We start from the raw sequence: 20,435 nt of genomic DNA on the forward strand, positions 1-20,435 counted from the left end.
TTCCTTAAACTTTGGAAACAGGCTCTTGTGCCTTCTTTATGGAGAAATTTTAAACTGATTTAGTCGATTAATGATCATGTGACAATTTGGATTTTCCTGAGTCATTTTCTAAGATTTTATCCATTTTAATTTTTCAAAATGTTGGGTATAAAGTTACTTATATTTTCTAATATCTTTTTAAGCTTCACAACAACTATAGCTATATTATCTTTTCATTGGTAATGTTAATTTATGCCTTCTTTCTTTCTTTGCCAGAAGGTTTGCTAATTTTATTCATCTTTTCAAAGGACCAACTATTGGCTTGGTTGAACTCTTTCTCTTGAATGTTTCTTTTCTGTTTCTATATTTCCTTCCTTCACATTTCTTTCTTTTTATTCTATTGTCTTTTTTTCTACATCTCAAGTTGGAATTTTATCTCATTAATTTTAGCCATTCATCTTCTCTAATGTAAGCTTTTAAGGCTATGTAACTTGGCCTCCAAGTACTACTTTAGCAGACTCCTTCTTATTTTGATATGGATATTTTTGTTATTTAGTTTTTTAAAATGTTTTCTAATTTCTACTGTGATTTCATCTTTGATTCATTCAAAGGTAATGATGTTTTTTTAAAAGAACTTATTGGTCATTACTGCAAGTTGCTGGAACACTAATTCATAACTCTAATAATTTATATGTAAAAGAAAGACTCAAGCATTTGCTTTTCTTTCCTTTATGAATTTTATTTCAAGTAGACCAAATACTTGAGGAGAGATTTTCTTTTTAGAGTTGCAGCCTGTAAATGCAGATTCCTAGTAAAAATAATGGATCTGTGTGATGATCAACAATTGAATTAAAAGTGTTATATGAAAGCTTGACAGGAAACTTTATAATGAGGGAATCAGGCTGATGCCACTTGAACCCACAGTAGTCCTGTTAAAAGATATATGAATGAGCATCTAATTAATGCCTGCTTACTGAAAATACAAAGGATAAAGAAAAAATTTAAATGCTAAGTTATAAGAGGAAGCAACCAGTCAAAGCAAGAATGTAGGATAGTCAGTAGGAAAAATGGCCTGGTTTCTCCTGAGGAGAAAAATGACTGAGACAGGAAGGGGAAAAACAAAAATGTGAATTGGCATAGAAGAAAGTGACACAAAAGACATCAAAACAAATTTAGATGTCCATTTCAGTATTTTAGTTGTTTCCATCAGGAAGATTATTTAGGAGATCTCATCCAACATACTGCCAGAGACAGAAGTCCAACCTACTTTGAAGAGATAAGCAGCATCCTTCTCTTTGTACTTTCCCATCACATCTTAGCCTTTGAACACCTTAGTCTTTTAAAATGGAAATGGTATGCATTCCACCCTAAAAATTTGTTACATACATAAATGTGGAAATTTTCATCCTCCCTTTGTTTCTTGGAAAAGAATTCCACATGAAATGTGGGAAAACATATTCAGAGAGAAATCAGTATTTTTTTTTTTTTTTTTGCCTCAGAGTATTATGTTTTTCTTAAAAGATTTTCTTAAAAGTTATAAATAATTTATAAACCTATTTTTATCTCGAAAGAATTAAGGAAACTTGATATTTTTTCATTATAGCTATTTAATAAAGTACGTAATACTTTTTTCAAGTAAAATACCTCTCCCTGAGTTAAATTTTGATCTTTATATAGTGAGTTTTCTTAACGGACAACACAATCATACCATTACCCAAAAAACTGTCAGTGTGCCACAGAAGACTCCTGTGTCTGCCAACAACATAAGCCCTTGGATATTGTCATAACATCACCTGACCTATGTCATTTGCCCCTTTATAAGGACATTATGAAGATTAAAGTTATAATGTTTATAAAATCTATCAAGCAATTCCTTCTGCATGGCTACTCTTCTTATACTTTACCATAATACTCTAAGGCAAAAAGATACTGATTTCTCTTTGACTATCTTTTCCACATATTATGTGGGATTTCCATAAATAAAGGGAAGATGAGAATTCCCACATTTATATATTGCCTAACTTCATACTATAATTATTTGCCTATAACTAAGAGACCATTTTTATCTAGTGCTTTGGCTTCTGAGTAAAAAAACTGCTGAATTTCAGAAAAGTCAAATAAGAAGGCAGTTTCATCCTGCAGAAATGTTGTATTTAGTACATAGGTATCTTTTGATGTTTTGATTTCAACCATATGGATGTATAGTTTCAAAGACAGGGCTCTTAGAGGTCAGACCTGAAGACCAGTCAGCACTTAACTCACTTTCCCCAGAGTGTTTCCTCAGGCCTCACATGATCATTCTGTAAGAAAAGAATCCGAATTTATCAACAATGTCTAGTATTGTTATTTTAGTGAAAAAAAAAAAAAGGTAGTATAGTAAATTCTCACTTAACAATGTTGATCGGTTCGTGGAAACTGTGACTTTTAAGCGAAGTGACATATAACAAAACCATTTTTACCATAGGCTAATATAAACAAGAGTTAAGTTCCTCTGGCATATTTCTAGTCACAAAAATATCACCCAGCTTCTAAATCAAGACCCAAAACACTTATAATATTAAACATTGAAATAAATGTCAGCCATACGCACATTTTTTTAAATTAATAAAAACAAGATAATTGCCCAATTTTTGGTCAATTAGTGAGTGACAGCAGTTTTGGTCGTGGTGGGTTAAATCAGGGAATAAATGTTTACCAAGCTAAAATTGTAAGGAGCCCCTCCTCCCGCCACACAACTCAAAACAATCACAAATATGGTGGGCTCATTGAGCACTATCCTACAACATTGTTTATTGTTGTACATTTGTATGATTATTGGATACTTTATTACAATCATTTGTATCCATTCATTTTCTAACCCACTTCTTCCAGTTCAGGGTCATCGAGGGTGGCTGGAGGCTATACTGGAAGCTCAGGGTGCAAGGTGGCAACCCGCCCTGGACAGGACACCGTCCCATCACGGCACACCCACACACCCACACTTGCTCAGACTGGGACCCTGTAAACGTGAAAATTCACCTGCTGTGCACAGCTCTGGGATGTGGGAGGAAACTCATGCAGGCCTAGAGAGAATGTGCAAACTCCATGCAGACCATGGCCCCAGCCCAGAATCGATTTTTTCTTTTTCCTGATTAAAGTTGAGCAAAATTATGTTATTTGAGGAACTGTTGTACTGTTAAATTGTCATTGCTATTACTTAATTTCTGATCAGAGATTACCAATGTGTTTAACTGTATGATTGCCTAAATAAAAATTTCATTCCTTTTTGTGGTAAAATATACATAACATAAAATTTACCATTTTAACCATTTTTAAATGTACAGTTCAGAGGCATGAACATTCACAGTGTTAGGCAACCATCACCACCACACATCTCCAGAACTTCTTCATCTTCCCAAACTGAAACTTCCTATCCATTAAACCGTAACTCCCCATTTACCCTTCCCCATGGCTCCTAGAAACCACCATCCTACTTTCTGCCCTTATGAATTTGAAAAAGTTTATTCTTAAGGGCAGTAGTTTGAAATCATTTTTTGTAGTCTCTTTAGTGAAGCTGTCCTCTGTGGTAAGAGAAAACTGTGTGATGCTTTAAAGTCATTATTTATAGATAAAAGAAATGATGTACAGTCCCTGGTGCCACCCGCTCACTATGTTCCATGACATCTATTATAGGCAGAGAATTTTTTGTGGGCCTTTCCAAAAGGACAAATCAACGAGGTGCTGAAATCTTGGCTGATACTTTTAAGGTAGGTAAAAGGTAGTTTATGCCTGGCACAAAGTAATTACTTAATAAATAATCATAGACCCATTGAATCAATATCATGAGTAATGGTGTTTACGCTTCACTGGCTTTGTACAATAATTCGTAATATTTGTACATTTACTAGAAGTTTTATAAGCTATAAAATTCAAATTCCTCAATAATTCAGCTTCATTGGGCTACCACAAGAACAACAAAGTTAGCATGGGCATCTTCTGTCTTCTTCCAGTGTATAATTATACAGCCACCTGGCAGATGTTCCTGGAATAATCAACAACTTAAAAAAAAAATCTGGAAGGCCAGGCGTGATGGCTCACGCCTGTAATCCCAGCACTTTGGGAGGCCAAAGCAGGAGGATTGCGTGAGCCCAGGAGTTCCAAACCAGCCTAGGCAACATGGCGAGACCCTGTCTCAAAAAAAAAAAAAAAAAAAAAAATCTGGAAACCCAATTGACTCTGTTATGAAATACAGATTTTTTTAGATTGGAATCGGGGTCACCTGTGCTTGAGTGCCTGCTGTGTGCTGGAAACCGTGCTAGGTGTTGCACATACATCCTCTTAAGGTCCCTTTATTGATTATTAATAGATTGGCTCTCTGCACTGCATAGGAAGGGATGTAACTCTCAAGATGCTCCATTCCCCGTGAGGATGTGAGTCTCCAGCTGAGCTACTGTTTACACGGGATATTCAAATACACCCTCCCAGAGTAGCCCACTCCATAGATCAAACAGCCAGCAAAGATGTTGCAGCAGTCACACATCTGGTGACTCTGCTCTCTTCTTAGAAGCAGTCTTCATTTAACTAGCAATATCCAAACCTGTGGGTCCCAGTTTTTCTTCCAAATATTCAAGGTCCCTGACAGCCTTCAAGGAGTAGGTGTAGTTCAGGGAAGTTTTTAATCAGTTTTAGAATTATTCTGCAATACTAAACTGCTTGTTTTTCTATTGTCCGTGTAGGACTATGCAGTCTCCACAGTGCCGGTGGTAGATGGCTTGCATTTGAAGAGTTTCTGCAGCATGGCTGGGCCTAACCTGATCGCAATTGGGTCTAGTGAATCTGCACAGAAGGCCCTTAAGGTAAATACAAAACTGTGCTCCTTCTAAATGCAGTGGGGGTGCCTGCCACAAGGTTTTTCACATTCTCTCTGCAGGGGGAGTAACAAGTAGGGTTGGCAGAGAGAGAACAGGCAGGTATTTGAGCTTCTGTGATGTGCACTATTGTGACCTCACATTCATTAGAAGCCAGGAACACCTAAGTGTAGGAAGAATTCTTCACTGGTGAACTGTTCTTAGTTACATACCAGATTTCCTAAAAAAGGCCATGATTCAAAATAATAAACACCAAACTCATCACCATTATCCCTCAGGGGAAAAGAGGGCATGCCACCAGATAGAGCTCCTTGTAATGTTTTTTCACTTAAGTTGGAGAGTTGGTACACAGGGTTGTTATAGTATTCTCATCCTTTTGTTGCATCTGGACTATTTCATAATAATCTTTTAGAAAGCCCTGATTCAGAAGTACCTAAAAAGCTTAATTTCTTCATTTGCATTTGGAATAATAACATTTTAAGACCGGAAGTTTCCTCATTTTATAGATAGTAGACTTGCCAGAAGAAAATTAGACTTGCCCAGGCCACACAGCTAAATCAAGAGTGGAAGTCATTGATAAAGAAGATGACCTTCTGTTACAGTGCAGTGCTTTCCCTTTCCTCCTCTGTAACTTCAACCCCGTGAGATGATATGGATACCCAATAAGGATAAAGACTGTGTCTGTTTTGCTTATCATTATGCTCCTTTGCACTTGGCCCACAGTGGGCCCTTAATAAATATCGGATGAAGGGATGAATAAATGAATGAGAGAGATGGTATTATCTCCATTTTGCAGATGAGAAAACTAGATCAAGTGACTTGCCCCAGGTCATAGTGCTAATACTAAATAGTGGGTCAGGACTGCAGCCCCTTCCTCTCAGCTGGTCCTGCATACCAGCATGCATGACTTATTAAAGGGCCAAAGCCGGAAGTTCCTTTTAGACAGCAAATCTGTGGGCCCTGAGGCTCGTTCAGGTTTTTTCTCTTCTACCTCAGTGCCAAGCGTGGTTGTTTGGCTGGGAAGCAATCATTGCCTTGAGCTAAATTTCCCCTCTGTATTATCTGCCACTCTTTCAGTTAGCTCACCTGGCCTTTCTTCCGCCTCTTCCCAAACTGTATCTTTGATTCTGTTTCTAAGGCTTTTATTAATTGTTGCTGAACAATCTGTCTCAGAATTTGATTTTTATCGTGGTGGCTTTTGTTCATTTACTTTAGAGAATGTCTTTTGTTCTGCTTCATCTGGAAGTTCATGTCAACTTCCTGTATATAAAAAAAGCTGGTGTCTTGAAAGAAAACATTTGATAAATGGTGTCGCTCAGGAGGTCTAGGAAGATGATTATTCTCCTTAGGGACTGTGGTATCCGTGGTAGCAAGGCTGGTCTGCATATGTCTGAGATCGATTATAAGATGAGAGGGTTTAAGCTGATCTATACCTTGCATTTGTGTGAATTAGCAGAAAGAACTCCTTCTGGGTGGAACAACTAGAAAAAGTGGCCCCTTCTGCCATTCTGGGTAGACTAGGTCCCTAACTCAAATCGTTTGGTCCCTACCTCAGTAGGTCTCTAACTCAAATAGTCTAGCGAGACTAACACATAACAAAATAAAAGGTAATCAAATATGACTAATTAGCACTACGTTATATGATACAGGCCCTAACTGCTCTTCAAAGTTCAGAGGAAAAGGAGGAGCTCCCTGAGGCCAGATATTCAGAGAAAGCTTTGTAGAGAAAATGAGACTAGATGTGAGTCTTGAGGGATGGATGGCATTTGACAGGGTAGAATTCAATGAGAGAAAATTACAGGTGGGGACATGGCATAAGCAAAGACTGAGCAAAGTACATTCAAGAGACATGAGCAAAACAACTCAACTCATAAAGGAGTTTCTAGTGGGTTTCTAGAGGTACAAGTGGAAGGGGCAGGTGAGGTCTGAAGAAGTAGGAACTTAACAGTGAGGAAGATAAGATTATCACCGTGAGGGAGCAATCTGGGTCCCAGCAGGTCTTTGAGGAGAAAGCCCTGCATTGTTTCAGAGATGTTGGACCAACATTGGAAAAGGAAGACCCTGCAGTTAGAAAAGAGGACCACTGATGACCTAGGGGGGTAAAAAAAAAAAAAAAAAAAACCCAAGCCCTAAGTCCTATTGCATGGCTTGGCAACTCACTCCTATTTCTCTCTTCATCTTTCCCTTCCCATGGTCAGATTCTCTCAGACCACATCTCTTAAGGGCATCCTATGAAGACTTTATAGTCCTCCTCCCTGTAGAGTTCATTCGAGTTAGTGTTAATAATGATGTTCCTTTTCTACTTGTCAGAACCTATAAATAATCCTCAGTAGCTAGAAAGGCATTCGTTGGAGATTGCATTTTCCATCAGCAAATGTACGGCCTAAACCACAGGCCTGTGGATTTGGTGACTGCCCACCTGCCATGTTTCTAGCATCAAAAATGTCCTGTTACCTTGTAGTGAAAATAAGAGGACAAACTGATCTGGAGAATAATGAGCTCTGCCTAAGGAAATAGTCACAGGTTGGAAATGGGTTGGTGAAACTCAGGTTTGGATGAACTCAGCTGCTTTATTTATTTGAGAGTAGTTTGGTTTCTATAGTACAACCATCAATAAAATTAATAATGGGTCAATTATTAATTGCTAACTACTAGCATAGAAATATAAATACTCCATGTTATTATAGACAGGCAGGAAGACAGAAGAATAGATACAAATATATCGCTTACAAGTGATAAAAGTGTGATTGGTTTTGTTTTTCCCATTTTACAGTTCAAAATACTGAGACCTGATAAAATAATCATTTTGAGTGGGATCTTACAGTTCCAGAAACAAGTTTCCTGGACCCTGATTCCCCTGGCCTCAGTTGCCCACCCCACTCCATACTAAATCTTTTTTATTTAGAAAACCTTTTCTAATTATTTTGCCACAGATTGATTCTAGCTGAGCTTGTCTGCTCCTTCCGTGTCTCTCCACCTACTTCCTGACTTTCCATTTTTTGTTGGTATCCAAGATCTGAGCAGTCTCAGGAAAGGTGTGAGTTTGGTACCAGATATTTATTTTTTCCCTTGTAAACCTTCTTTCCTCTGTAGAGAAGTCCGGCATATTACTTAAACAGAGGTGAACTGTGCCTTCCTGTGCTACACACTGAAAGCTTGATTACTTCTCACCTCTGTCACTGCTCTTTGAGTACTTGGTTCCTTCAGAATCTACTTCTTACATATTTAGGTAAAGCTGAGAGCCCCAAGGGTTTCTGGGTAGTTTTATTGCATTTGAAATACTTTGTAATGGGTTGCAATCTACTCTTGGTTAATGAAGTAGATTCTTATGGAGATAATCATCTTGCCAGTCGAGATTATAGTAGATTTAATAGTGTATGCATTGTATATTTAAATGAAATCATGCATCTAGGAAGAGCTTAGCAATTCTCAGCTAAAAAGCCCAGAACACATTCATTCATTCATTCACTCATTCATTCATTCATTTAAGATGGAGTCTTACTCTGTTGCCTAGGCTGGAGAGCAGTGGCTTGATCTTGGCTCACTGCAGTCTCCACCTCCCAGGTTTAAGAGATTCTCCTGCCTCAGCCTCCTGAGTAACTGGGATTACAGGCACCACGCCCAGCTAATTTTTGTATTTTTAGTAGAGATGGGGTTTCACCATGTTGCCCAGGTTGGTCTCGAGCTCCTGACCTCAAGTGATCTGCCTGCCTCGGCCTCCCAAAGTGCTGGGATTACAGGCGTGAACCACCTCGCCTGGCCTCCAGAACACATTTAATACAGGGTACCAATCTAGGGAAAGAAGAAAGGAAGACATTATTACTGCATTTTACCATCCATATGGCAAAGTTACTAGAAGTTAGGTTGGTTTGAACAAATGCTAGATACCTAACAGCAAATCTGATCCTAGAAATACTTTTAGGCCAAATTAGTTTTTAGAGCAACCTGCATTTTCTATAGTTTTTCTCCCGACTTTGCATCATCACCTTCATACCCCTCTATATGTAAAAAAAAAAAAAAAAAAAAAAAAAAAGTAAGACAAATTAATTCATACACAGGCATTAGACCTGTTTGTACTCTTCCAGAAGGAATGTTTGCCTTCTCTAAGATGAGAACTCCAGTTATTCCAAAGCTGGAAATGCTGCTCAAAAACATAATTTGAACAAAAGAAGCCAACCCCCAAAGAATACATATTCTAGCCTTTCATGCACATAATTAAACAAGAGGCAAAGCTACTCTCTACTGTTAGCTGTCAGAATAATATTTTAAGAAGAAGGGAGGCAGTCATGGTCCAGAGGGCCACTTTGTGTGTTATACTTTATATATTACACTTTGTATGTTATACTTTAATTTTTTAAAGTTTAGGAAAAATATATATGTTACATTGTTGGAAGTAGGCTATGATTGACTTGCAGAAATAATTCTCCAATAACTAAGTGTGCCTAACTCCTAACCCCCTGCTTTACCATCTACATAATGCCTGTCTTTTCCATAGACTACTCTGTTTTTTTTTTTTTTTAATTAAGGAGGAAAAATACATAAGAAAGAGTAAATCTATACCACATCTCACCTTGTTCTATTTCTAGATCCATCCCCAAAATTGCCTTCTTTTCCAAAAACCTGGATTAATTACATGCTATCTTCACAGGAGGATAGATTGTAATATCTGCCCTCAGGAGGGACTCACAGTAATTCTCAGTAATGATTTTTAACTTGACCTCTTTGGTAGCATTCACTCTTCCAGTCAATTGGAGAAAAAAAAATTTTCTTAAGAAAGGAAAGATGAAGGGAGGGGAGGGGAGGAAGGATGAAGGGGAAGAGGGAGGGAAGTCAGGGGAGGTGGTAACCTTTAGCTAAAACTTTCCTGAAACTGTTCAGAGGAGGAAGCTGCTGACCCCACCTGGGAGGGACTGCAGCACTGACCAGCTGGGGGACTGTGCCATCTGCTGGCCGGGCAGCAGGAGGAGCATCCTCACCTTCCTAACCCCGTGGGAGAGGAGTTTTTTGTTGTTTTGTCTTGTTTTTGTTTTCATTTTTTTCATATATTACATTTGTATATGTTTATGGGATACAGCTATAGTTTTCTTTGGTGGACTTTTTTTAAATTAGTAATTCTGTTCTTTTGTATCACAATAAATTATTACCTAAAAATACTTTTAATAAAAATACTACAAGGACGTGGTAAGAAAATAATTATGAGATCACCACTCCATTTTTTGTGCCTTTGTCATGTAAATGGAGCTTAAATACAGTATGTGGTTTTTCAATAGACTTGTAATTTTAAATTAAAATGCTCACAATGCATCTCAATGGAAATGTCTTTTAGGTTTCTTATCTACTTCCTGAAATAACTAACTGAGTTTGTAAGATTCCTTGAATGAAGACAAGAGCTGCTTTGTACCTCATTTAAATTGCATAGCACACAGCCTGGTTTTCTTTTGAATGACTAACTGTATAATAGAGATCACTCAGACTGTATTTCCTCTTGTTTTGACTCAGCTGCAGCATTGCTTTTATGTCCAAAAATGTCCATGTTATTTTATAGATGCATATAAAAATGAAGATGGAAAAACCCTTAATGTGTTTGGATTTTGTATGTTTTTTATTGCCTGGAATTTCCTTTAATGACAACTAGCAAAACCCAAAAGACAGAATGAGAACTAACTCATATCAGCAGGGTGATTGAAATGGAAAAATAAAGACTTCGCATTTTTAGTTATTGTTGTCACAGGGAATTATAGTATGTAGCCACGAGATTTTCCACTTTGGATCTCTGCTATGAAAGGCATACTGACAATCCCATTGTAGGTTTAATTTTGTCTTGTTATCTGGCTGTCGTATTCACCAGCTCCACAAAACAATGATTTTTTAAATCTGCCATGCGTGTATTAAGAAATTAAAACACAAAACCAAATAGCCTCTGAATTTGTAACAACTGTTTATGCTCCCTTTCCTGGCAGCAGTGGCCTCATCTGACAATATTCCCAGAGCTGTATGCCAACAAGGCTAGGGTGGCCAAAATAAAATGTTTTGGCATAATAAGCCAATAAATAATTTGAAGCTATGACACCAAAACAGCCATGCTGAATTTTAGCATTAGTCCCAAGGCAGGAAGAAGGCAAACTTGGCCAAGTAGGAGAAAGGGAATAATGTGCTTTTTTTTTTTTTCTTTTGGGCTTTCAAGAAAATGTCAAAGGGGAAAAGGAAGAAATTATATTTAAAAGTGCTGTTCATCCTATCCACTATATACTAGACCATCAAAAAGTATTAAACTGACTCTGTAGGATATTGTAGGGGTAATCATCTGTTGGATGGTTGGCCACATAGCCTCATAAGGGGCCTTTCAATCCAAGACTCTAGCTTCTGAAAGAACAAGTCTGTAAGTGACCTTAAATTAGTGGTTCCTAGTGAGAAAGTGGTTTAAAGTCATCTTAGTGGCTTTCTGAAAACACTCTACCCTGGGTTTATCGCAGAAAATGCTCATGTTCTGAGTCTGGTATGGAACCCAGGAATCTGCATTTTTTAAAAGCTCCACAGGTGATTCTAATGCACAGGCCAAGTTGAGAGCCACTGCTTTCAAGGATACCTGCAACTTCCAAAAGTACCTAGCTTAGAATCCCGAATAATGTGCACCTGAAGAAGCCAACTTTTTTGTCATATAGGTGCAAAATAACATATCCCGATTACATTATCAGTAAAAGTAAAGAAAATATTCAAATTAAAGCCATAGAAAGCTAGAAACTTCTTAGGTTTTTCCTGCCCAGAATTCAACATTGTATAAACTTGAAATATAATACCTAACTGGGTAATAATTTGGATGCCATGATTTAATCCATTTGACATGCTAAAATTCCTCATTAAAATATTCCAAGTTACCAAAATCACTAATGTTATCATTTTCTGAGAACAGGAAGCTTGCATTTGACTCATGTTTCCATACCTCCTCCCCCAACACACACACACACACACACACACACACACAGAAAAACCTAACAACAGGACCTGATCTTACTGTGTGAAGATATAGCCAAAAAGGGGGGGAAAAAGTTAAACTTCACACTATTACTGATATTAGAGAATGCCTTACTTTTTAAAATAATCATATGTTGATTCTACTAAAGAAGCGTAATTGCCTACAGGTTCAAAATGCCCATGAGGACAAAGCAGAGAACTTAGAATCCATTTCATGGATTGGCATTATGGCTTTGCCTCCAGCTCTCCCTGTGTGACCCCTATCTCCTATACTCGTTCTCTTCTTGAAAAAACAAAGTTGAATCAGCCTCACTAGGAATTGAAAGTGTTGTTCCTTCCCGTTGGAAATTTCATAACAGCCAGTCAAGGTGAAATACTGTGTCTTAAACCTAGGATGGAGTGAACAACTACTTGGCAAAAAGTAGCAACCATATAATTATAAAGCACTAGCGGTAAGGATTATTTTAGAGTGGGCTCACTGTAGAATCTATTAATGTGATGTTGTCCTTTCAGTGCCTGGAAGTGATGGAACATCTGTTTTTTGGCATTTTTTTTTTTTCTTTTTTTTGGCTCTGTCACCCAGGATGGAGTTCAGTGGCGCAATCTCTGCTCACTGCAAGCTCCACCTCCCGGATTCACGCCATTCTCCTGCCTCAGCCTCCTGACTAGCTGGGACTAGAGGCGCCTGCCACCACACCTGGCTGATTTTTTGTATTTTTAGTAGAGACAGGGTTTCACCATGTTGGCCAGGATGGTCTCGATCTCCTGATCTCGTGATCCACCCACCTCGGCCTCCCAAAGTGCTGGGATTACAGGCGTGAACCACCACGCCCAGCCGGAACATCTTTGTATCTGTTTGTGCTTAGCAATGTTTTTATGCCTGTTTGAGGAAAACCACAGAAAGATTCCAACTTCATTCCATTTTCTTAGAAGAAGCTTCAGTTACATATATAACTATTCAGTTGGATATCTAAAAAACATAATTTTCTAATTCATACATAAAACTCTGATAGGAAAAGTAGCTAAGATTTTTAAAACCTCTTATTACTGTCTCTTCTGCAAAAAGACTTTTAAAACAGCAATTGAAAAGACATCACAGTGGTAAGATTTACTGAGCGGCAACTATTAATATATGAAAGATACTATCCCAAGCACAGGGATACTGAGTCGGATGAGAAATGATCTCTGCCCTCAAGGCTGCTCCCATTTAGCTGGAGAAACAAGAGAGAACATTAAAAGATAAAAACTGTCACCGTGCAACACAACACAAGTGCCTAATAAATGGTTCAGGGTCCTAGGAAAGGTGGTAGGAGTTCTGGAGAGGGAGTGATCAACCAGAAGCAAGACTCCAAGTCTGAGTTCACCTAAATGAACGTAAGCCATAGTTGGCACAGAAGAGTGGTGGTTATTACAAACAGAACAATCTGGGGGAGTGTCTACAGTACAATCAAGAGACAATGGCTGGAATAGGGGCTGTATGCAGGGAAACAGAGAGAGATAAGGTCAGAGATACAAGTTGGGGCTGTTTCAAATGATCTTGGCCAATGAAACTGGGGTCTTCTTATCTGTGGGCTGTGGGGAACAACACAGATTTTTTTTTAGCACAGGAGTAGAAGCTGAAGGTGTTTTTTCAGAAAGATCTGTCTGGCACGGTTCCTGTAATGATTTAACAGGAATAAAGATTAGGAGTAATAAAACTAGTTGATGCCATTGCACAGCACAGTCTATGAATAAATGAGTGGAGGATCTGTATTAGGAAAGTAGCTGTGAAAGTGGAAAGGGCAGTGCGGAAAGTGAGGCCCACTTAGAGAAGTAACAGAACATCGTGACTGATGGACTTTAGAGGGAGAAAAAGGGACCAGATCAACACTTTGGCAGATAATTACAGAATTCCTGTTCTGTGCCCCAGGGGACAATGATGAACAAAATGACTTCAGAAATAACTACCACAATGGCGTGCCTTTCGTAGACTTTTTGGAAAAGAGTTTAAACTCTCCTTGTCACCATGAATTCAGCTCTCCTCATCCACAAAGTAACAAACCATCAAAAATTGGTGGGCAAATGTTGCTGGATTTCACTGACCTAGATTCACATTTTGGGAATGGAGCAGTACTCAGATGTGACAGCAGCTCTGGTAGGCATCTGATGCCTAAGCTTGTAAGACACTAACGGGGTTGGCTTCCATTTCAGTTTCCATTGGCAGCAGTGGAATCAGTGCTCACTCAAGTCTGGAGTCTGTCCTTTACCCTTTTCCATTTATTTTCATGTGTTTACTCTCTCTCAAGGCCCACCAAAAAAATCACCTTAAAAACATTTGCATGCCTTCCATCTCTAGCAGTGTCAGATTGTTTCTTGGCTGAATTGATTTGGCAAAAGATTCAAAAAAAAAAAAAAAGGATGATTTCTGTCTCACGGGCTGAGATCGTACATCACAGCATGACCTGTGTGATACTCTCAGCCATGCCAACACCAGTACCTTTGGTGTTGAAGGGATTAGGAAACATGTCAGTTGAGCTGAAAGGAGGAGGGTTTTGAGTTTTGGGTTACTGTTTCTCTGTGGAAATCACATGTATTAAATGCCGTAGGTGTTGATAAGTATCCTATTGCTTGGCTGAAGGTTAATAAAGCATAGGGTGAAACATAGACACTAAATTAGAAGTGACATTTTGACCGTGAATTATTCTGCAGCCTCTGGGGAAAACTTCCCCACTACATGACACAATACTAGAATTTGGATCATCCTTAGAAATACTGACATGCAAAAGAAACATATTAAATTTGCTACCACCCTCCTGCAAAACCATCCCACTACCATTGCCCTGCTCTTAATCACTTACTGTTTTTCCCTGTTTTCATCTTTCAAAATGTTGTATTTGTCCAATAATCTTTAAGAATATTTCTAAATCTCATTTTCTCAATTATGGTTCTGTTGCTGCTGCTGGGTCCCCATATTACTCACCACACTATCTGTCTGCAAATGTTAAAGGTAGCTTTGGAGATAGATTACAACAGCCATTCCCTTTATCTCGTCCTGAAGTGGGACCAAGTTTAAACCTGTGACCACATACTCAGAGGTGACTCACTGTTATAGGGTTCCAAAAACAACAACAACAGAAAACAGTTTAGGAGCTAAATGAAAAGTGCTGAATCTATTACAGTTTTTGTATGTTTTCTAACCACTCATTTCTTTTTTATCCACACCCTGGCAAACGATAAGAACTCAATAAAGTTCAGCTACTACCAGTCATATTATCAACAGCAGTAACAATACCTGTTAGGTGTGAAGATCATATATATACACACACATATATATACACACACACATATATACACACATATACACACACATACACACACACACACACACATATATATATATATATATTTTTTTTTTTTTTTGAGACGGAGTCTTGCTCTGTCGCCCAGGCTGGAGTACAATGGCACAATCTTAGCTAACTGCAACCTCCGCCTCCCGGGTTCAAGCAATTCTTCTTCAGCCTCCTGAGTAGCTGGGATTACAGGCATGTGCCACCATGCCCAGCTAATTTTCTTTTTTTTTTTTTTTTTTTTTGTAGAGATGGGGTTTCCCCATGTTGGCCAGGCTGGTCTTGAACTCCTGACCTCAAATGATCCCCCACCTTAGCCTCCCAAAGTGCTGGAATTACAGGCATGAGCCACCACACCCAGCCAGATCATATTAATTTGAATAGTGTAAGTTAGTGGTCCTCAAACTTTAATGTACCCAAGAATCACACACAGTACACATTTAAAATGTACATCCCATTCCTGGGGCTCACAGCAAGAAATTCTGATTCAGCAAGACTGGGAACCATAGTGTGATTCTGATGCAGGTAATCCATATACTGTGAGAACACTGGCACTGTCTGGAGTTCACCAGATATCAGTTCCTACATGAGGGCAGGGAGAGAAAATCTATTCCTAAATTGTTATGTCCTTGAACAGAAAATGTCACCTAAAATCATTCAGAATAATGTCGTATTGAGTAACATACCTGGCACTTTAGAGAAATAGCTCTCATATGAAGGAAAATCAGGCATAACTCCCCTAGATTACAGAAATACAAGTTTTATGAAATGCTAACCTTTCTCTAAAATGCTGTCTTTTTAGAAAGAAATGCCTACAGAATGAAAGATTTTCATTTATCACATTTTCCACATAGTGCTTTTCTGTCTGTTGATAACATATGTATGTTAAAATACCTTGTATCTGCAGTGAGTTTTTCTTATGCTCATTCTCATTAGGCACACAGTCCCTCAGACATAGAGAAAAGTCTGCCTTCCTTGCCAGCTCAGAAGTCCTGTGGTATGATACTAAATACATGATACTAAATTCTACAAGAAGGAATAGTGGCAGGAGGAAGGAAACCCAGATCTCTGTTTGGGGAAGAAGTTTGTCTGGTCCCATCCCTGAAGCTTGTTAGAGAGAATTTGAGAAAGGTCTCTGGAGAGCAACCAAAGCTGATGAAAGTTGGAAGTTCGGTGACTGGTGTGGATTGCACAGAAGGATAATGCAAAAGTGTGGACTGGCAGCTCTTTTCTCATCATTGAAGGCTGAGCTCTGAGTGAGTGTGTCTTTTAAAGGAAATTGCATCAGGAGACTTTAGGAGGGTTTTCAGAGTTATAGAAATGCTGAAATACAGATAGACTATGGAGGAAAGAGGACTTTAACTTTTTGAAAAAATTGTATTGGCCGGGCGTGGTGGTTCATGCGTGTAATCCCAGCACTTTGAGGGGCCGAGGCGGGTGGATCACAAGGTCAGGAGTTCAAGACCAGCCTAGCCAATATGGTGAAACCTCATCTCTACTAAAATACAAAAATTAGCGGGGCATGGTGGTGTGTGCCTGTAGTCCCAGCTACTCGGGATGCTGAGGCAGGAGAATCGCTTGAACCCAGGAGGTGGAGGTTGCAGTGAGCCAAGATCGCGCCATTGTACTCCAGCCTAGGCGACAGAGCGAGACTACAGCTCCAAAAAAAAAAAAAAAAAAAATCAGTTTTATTGTGACATAATTTCCTTACAATAAAATTACAATTTTAAATGGATAATTCAATGAGTTTTGACAATTGTATGCAGTTGTATTAAGTCCAATAGAGCTTTAACTTTTCATATTTGAATCTTTCACAAGATGCATTTGTAATAGTGTGATAATTTAAAAACATGTTTTTAGAAGAACTGTTTGACATTGTATAATCACACCTCACCTCATAAAAACAGCTTACAAAGATACATAAACTACAGCAAAATAACATAACTAAAAATACAAGGAAAGATGATATAAAACAAGAAACAAGAATAAGGATTTTAATTGGAGCTGAGTTGGAGAATACACACCATCTACTGATCATATGGTTTTTGTCCTTCATTCTGTTGATGTAGTATATCATGTTTGTTTATTTATGTATGTTGAACCATCCTTACATCCTTGTGCCTTTGGGATAAATCCCACTTGATCATGGTGTAATATCTTTTGGATTTGCTGTTGGATTTGGTTTGCTAGTATTTGGTTGAGGAGTTTTGTGTCTATGTTCATCAGGGATATTGGCCTGTAGTTTTCTTTTTTTGTTGTGTCCTTGTCTAGTTTTGGTATCAGGGTAAATCCTGGCCTCATAAAATTAGTTAGGAAGAATTCCCTCCTCTTATTTGGATCCACTCTCTTTTCTTCTTGGTTAGTCTACCAGTTTATCAATTTTCTTTATTTTTAAAAAAAAAAAAAAAAAAACAACTTTTAGTTTCATTGATCCTTTGTATTATTTTTTTAACTCTCTATTTCATTTAATTCTGTTTTGATCTTTATTATTTCTTTCCTTCTACTAGTTTTGTGTTTAGTTCTTGCTTTTCTAGTTCCTTGAGGTGCAACATTAGGTTGTTTTTTTTGAAATCTTTCTACTTTTTTAATGTTGGCATTTGTTGGTATAAACTTCCCTTGTAACAATGCTTTTCCTGTATCCCATAGTTTTTGGTAAGTTGTGTTTCCATTTTCACTTGTTTCTGGAATTTTTTTTATTTCTTTCTTAATTTCTTCATTGACCCTGTATTCATTCAGGAGCCTGTTGTTTAATTTCCATGTATTTGTAGTTTTCAACGTTTTTCTTATTGCTGATTTCTTGTTTCATTCCATTATGGTCTATGAAGAGAATTGCTATGATTTTGATTTTTTAATATTTGTTGATACCTATTTGGGGCCTAATAGCTATCCTGAAGAATGTTCTTCATGTGCTGATAAGAAGAATGTGTATTCTGCAGCTGTTGGATGAAATGTTTCACAGATGTTTGGTACATTTGGTCTAAAGTGCAGTTTAAATCTAACGTTTCTTTGTTCACTTTCTGTTTTTTGCTGAGAGTGGAGTGTTGAAGTCCCAAAGCTATTATTGTATTGGAGTCTGTCTCTCTCTCCCTTTAGATCTAATGACATTGTATTGTGTTGTGTTGTGTTGTGTTGTGTTGTGTTATGTTATGTTATGTTATGTTATGTTATGTTATGTTATGTTTTATGTTATTTTTGAGACAGGGTCTCGCTTTGTCACCCAGGCTAGAGTACAGTGATACAATCTTGGCTCACTGCAACCTCTGCCTCCCAGGCTTAAGCCATCTTCCCACCTCAGCTTTCCAAGCAACTGAGACTACAGGCATGTGCCACCATGCCCAGCTAATTTTTGCATTTTTTTGTATAGACAGGGTTTCACCATGTTGCCTAGGCTGGTCTTGAACTACTGAACTCAAGTGATCCACCCACCTCAGCCTGGCTGAGGTGCTGGCTGAAATTACAGATGTGAGCCACCATGCCCAGCCAACATTTGCTTTTTATATCTCGGTGCTTCAGTGTTAGGTGCATATATATTTAGAACTGTTATATCCTCTTGCTGAATTGATCCATTTATCATTACATACTAACCTTCTTTGTGTCTTTTTATTGTTTTTCATTAAAAATCTGTCTTATCTGATATAAATATATCTACTCCTGCTTGCTTTTGGTTTGTTTGTGTGGAGTATTTTTTCTGTCCCTTTACTTTCAGCCCATATTTGTCTTTTTATAGGTGAAGTGAGTTTCACTAGGCAGCATATAGTTAGGTCATGGGTTTAAAAAAAAAATTGTAATAACCCTCATTACTTTGGATAGGTCACAGGTTTTTTAATCCACTCAGCCATTCTATATCTTTAAGTTAAAAATTTAAGCCATTTACATTCAAGGTTATTATTGATAGGTGAGGACTTATTCCTGTTATTTAATAGCTTTCTGGATGTTTTATATCCTTTGTTCTTTTCTTTCTCTCTTACTATTTATCATTGTGGTTTGGTGGTTTTCTGTAGCGGTAACATCTGAATCCTTTCTCTTCCTCATTCCTGTGTTTGCTCTGCCAGTAAGTTTTATACTTTTGTGTGCTTTCATGATGGAAGGTATTGTTCTTTCACTTCCAGGAATAGGACTTCTTCAAGCATTTCTTGGAGGGCTGGTCTCTTGGTGATGAATTCCCTCAGTTTTTGGTTGTTTGGGAAACTCTTAATTTGTCTGGTTATGGCAGCAGTGTGCCAATGACTGGATGAGTACTCATTTATGAAGGATAATTTTATTAGACATAGTACCCTTAATCGACAGTTTTTTTCTTTCAGCACTTTCAATATATCATCCCATTTTCTTCTGGACTGTAAAGTTTCAGATTAGAAATGTGCTGTTAGTCTGATGGGGATTTCTTTGTGTCTAGATGCTATAGTAAGCCATTCTCACATTGCAATAAAGAACTACCTGAGAGTAGGTAGTTTATAAATAAAAGAGGTTTAATTGACTCACAATTCTGCCGGTTATACAAGAGGTATGGCTGGGAGGCCTCAGGAAACTTATAATCATGGTGGAAGGGTAAGGAAGCACCTTCTTCACATGGTGGAAGAAGAGGAAAAGAGAGTGAAGGGGGAAATGCCACACACTTTTAAACCATCAGATCTTGTGAGAAATCACTATCATGAGAACAGTAAGGGAGAAATCTGCCCCCATGACCAATCTTCTCCCTCCAGGTCCCTCCCTCAACATTGGGAATTATAATTCAACATGAGATTTGTGTGGGGACACAGAGCCTAACCATATCAGATGTTTTTCTCTTGCTGTTTTTAGAATTACCTGTCTTTGACTTTTGGCACTGTATTAGTCCATTTTCATACTGCTTTAAAGAACTCTCTAAGACTGGGTAATTTATAAAGGAAAGAGGTTTAGTTGACTCACAGTTCTGCAAGGGTAGGGAGGCCTCAGGAAGCTTAGAATCACGGTGGAAGGCAGAGGCGAAGCACAGCACCTTCTTCACAAGGCAGCAGGAAGGAGAATGAATGCAGGAGGAACTACCAAACACTTATCAAACCATCAGATCTCATGAGAACTCACTCACCATCATGAGAACAGCATGGGGGGAACCATCCCCATGATCTAATTACTTCCACCTGGTCTCTCCCTTGACACCTGGGGATTATGGGGATTATAATTCACGATGAGAATTGGGTGGGGACACAAAGACTAACTATATCAGATAGTTTCACTATAATGTGCTGGGGAAAGATCTTTTGGGGTTGTATCTATTTGGGAATCTTTGAACTTCCTGTTTCTAAAACTCTTTCTAGACTTAGGAAGTTTAAAG

General features: G+C 38.2%; 1 protein-coding gene across 13 annotated transcripts in view; it reads left to right on the plus strand.

Moving 5' to 3' along the window:
- DDAH1 (dimethylarginine dimethylaminohydrolase 1) overlaps positions 1-20,435 on the plus strand; it is a 243,397-nt gene that overhangs the window by 207,608 nt on the left and 15,354 nt on the right. For all 13 annotated transcript variants that reach the window (XM_073007149.1, XM_073007150.1, XM_007978094.3 and 10 more), the window contains 2 exons: positions 3,652-3,725; positions 4,695-4,814. In XM_073007149.1, coding sequence (XP_072863250.1) covers positions 3,652-3,725; positions 4,695-4,814 — 194 coding nt within the window. The remainder of the gene's footprint in view (positions 1-3,651; positions 3,726-4,694; positions 4,815-20,435) is intronic.

This window comes from Chlorocebus sabaeus, chromosome 20 (genome assembly GCF_047675955.1).
Source record: "Chlorocebus sabaeus isolate Y175 chromosome 20, mChlSab1.0.hap1, whole genome shotgun sequence".
In the NCBI taxonomy this organism is placed as follows: domain Eukaryota; kingdom Metazoa; phylum Chordata; class Mammalia; order Primates; family Cercopithecidae; genus Chlorocebus; species Chlorocebus sabaeus.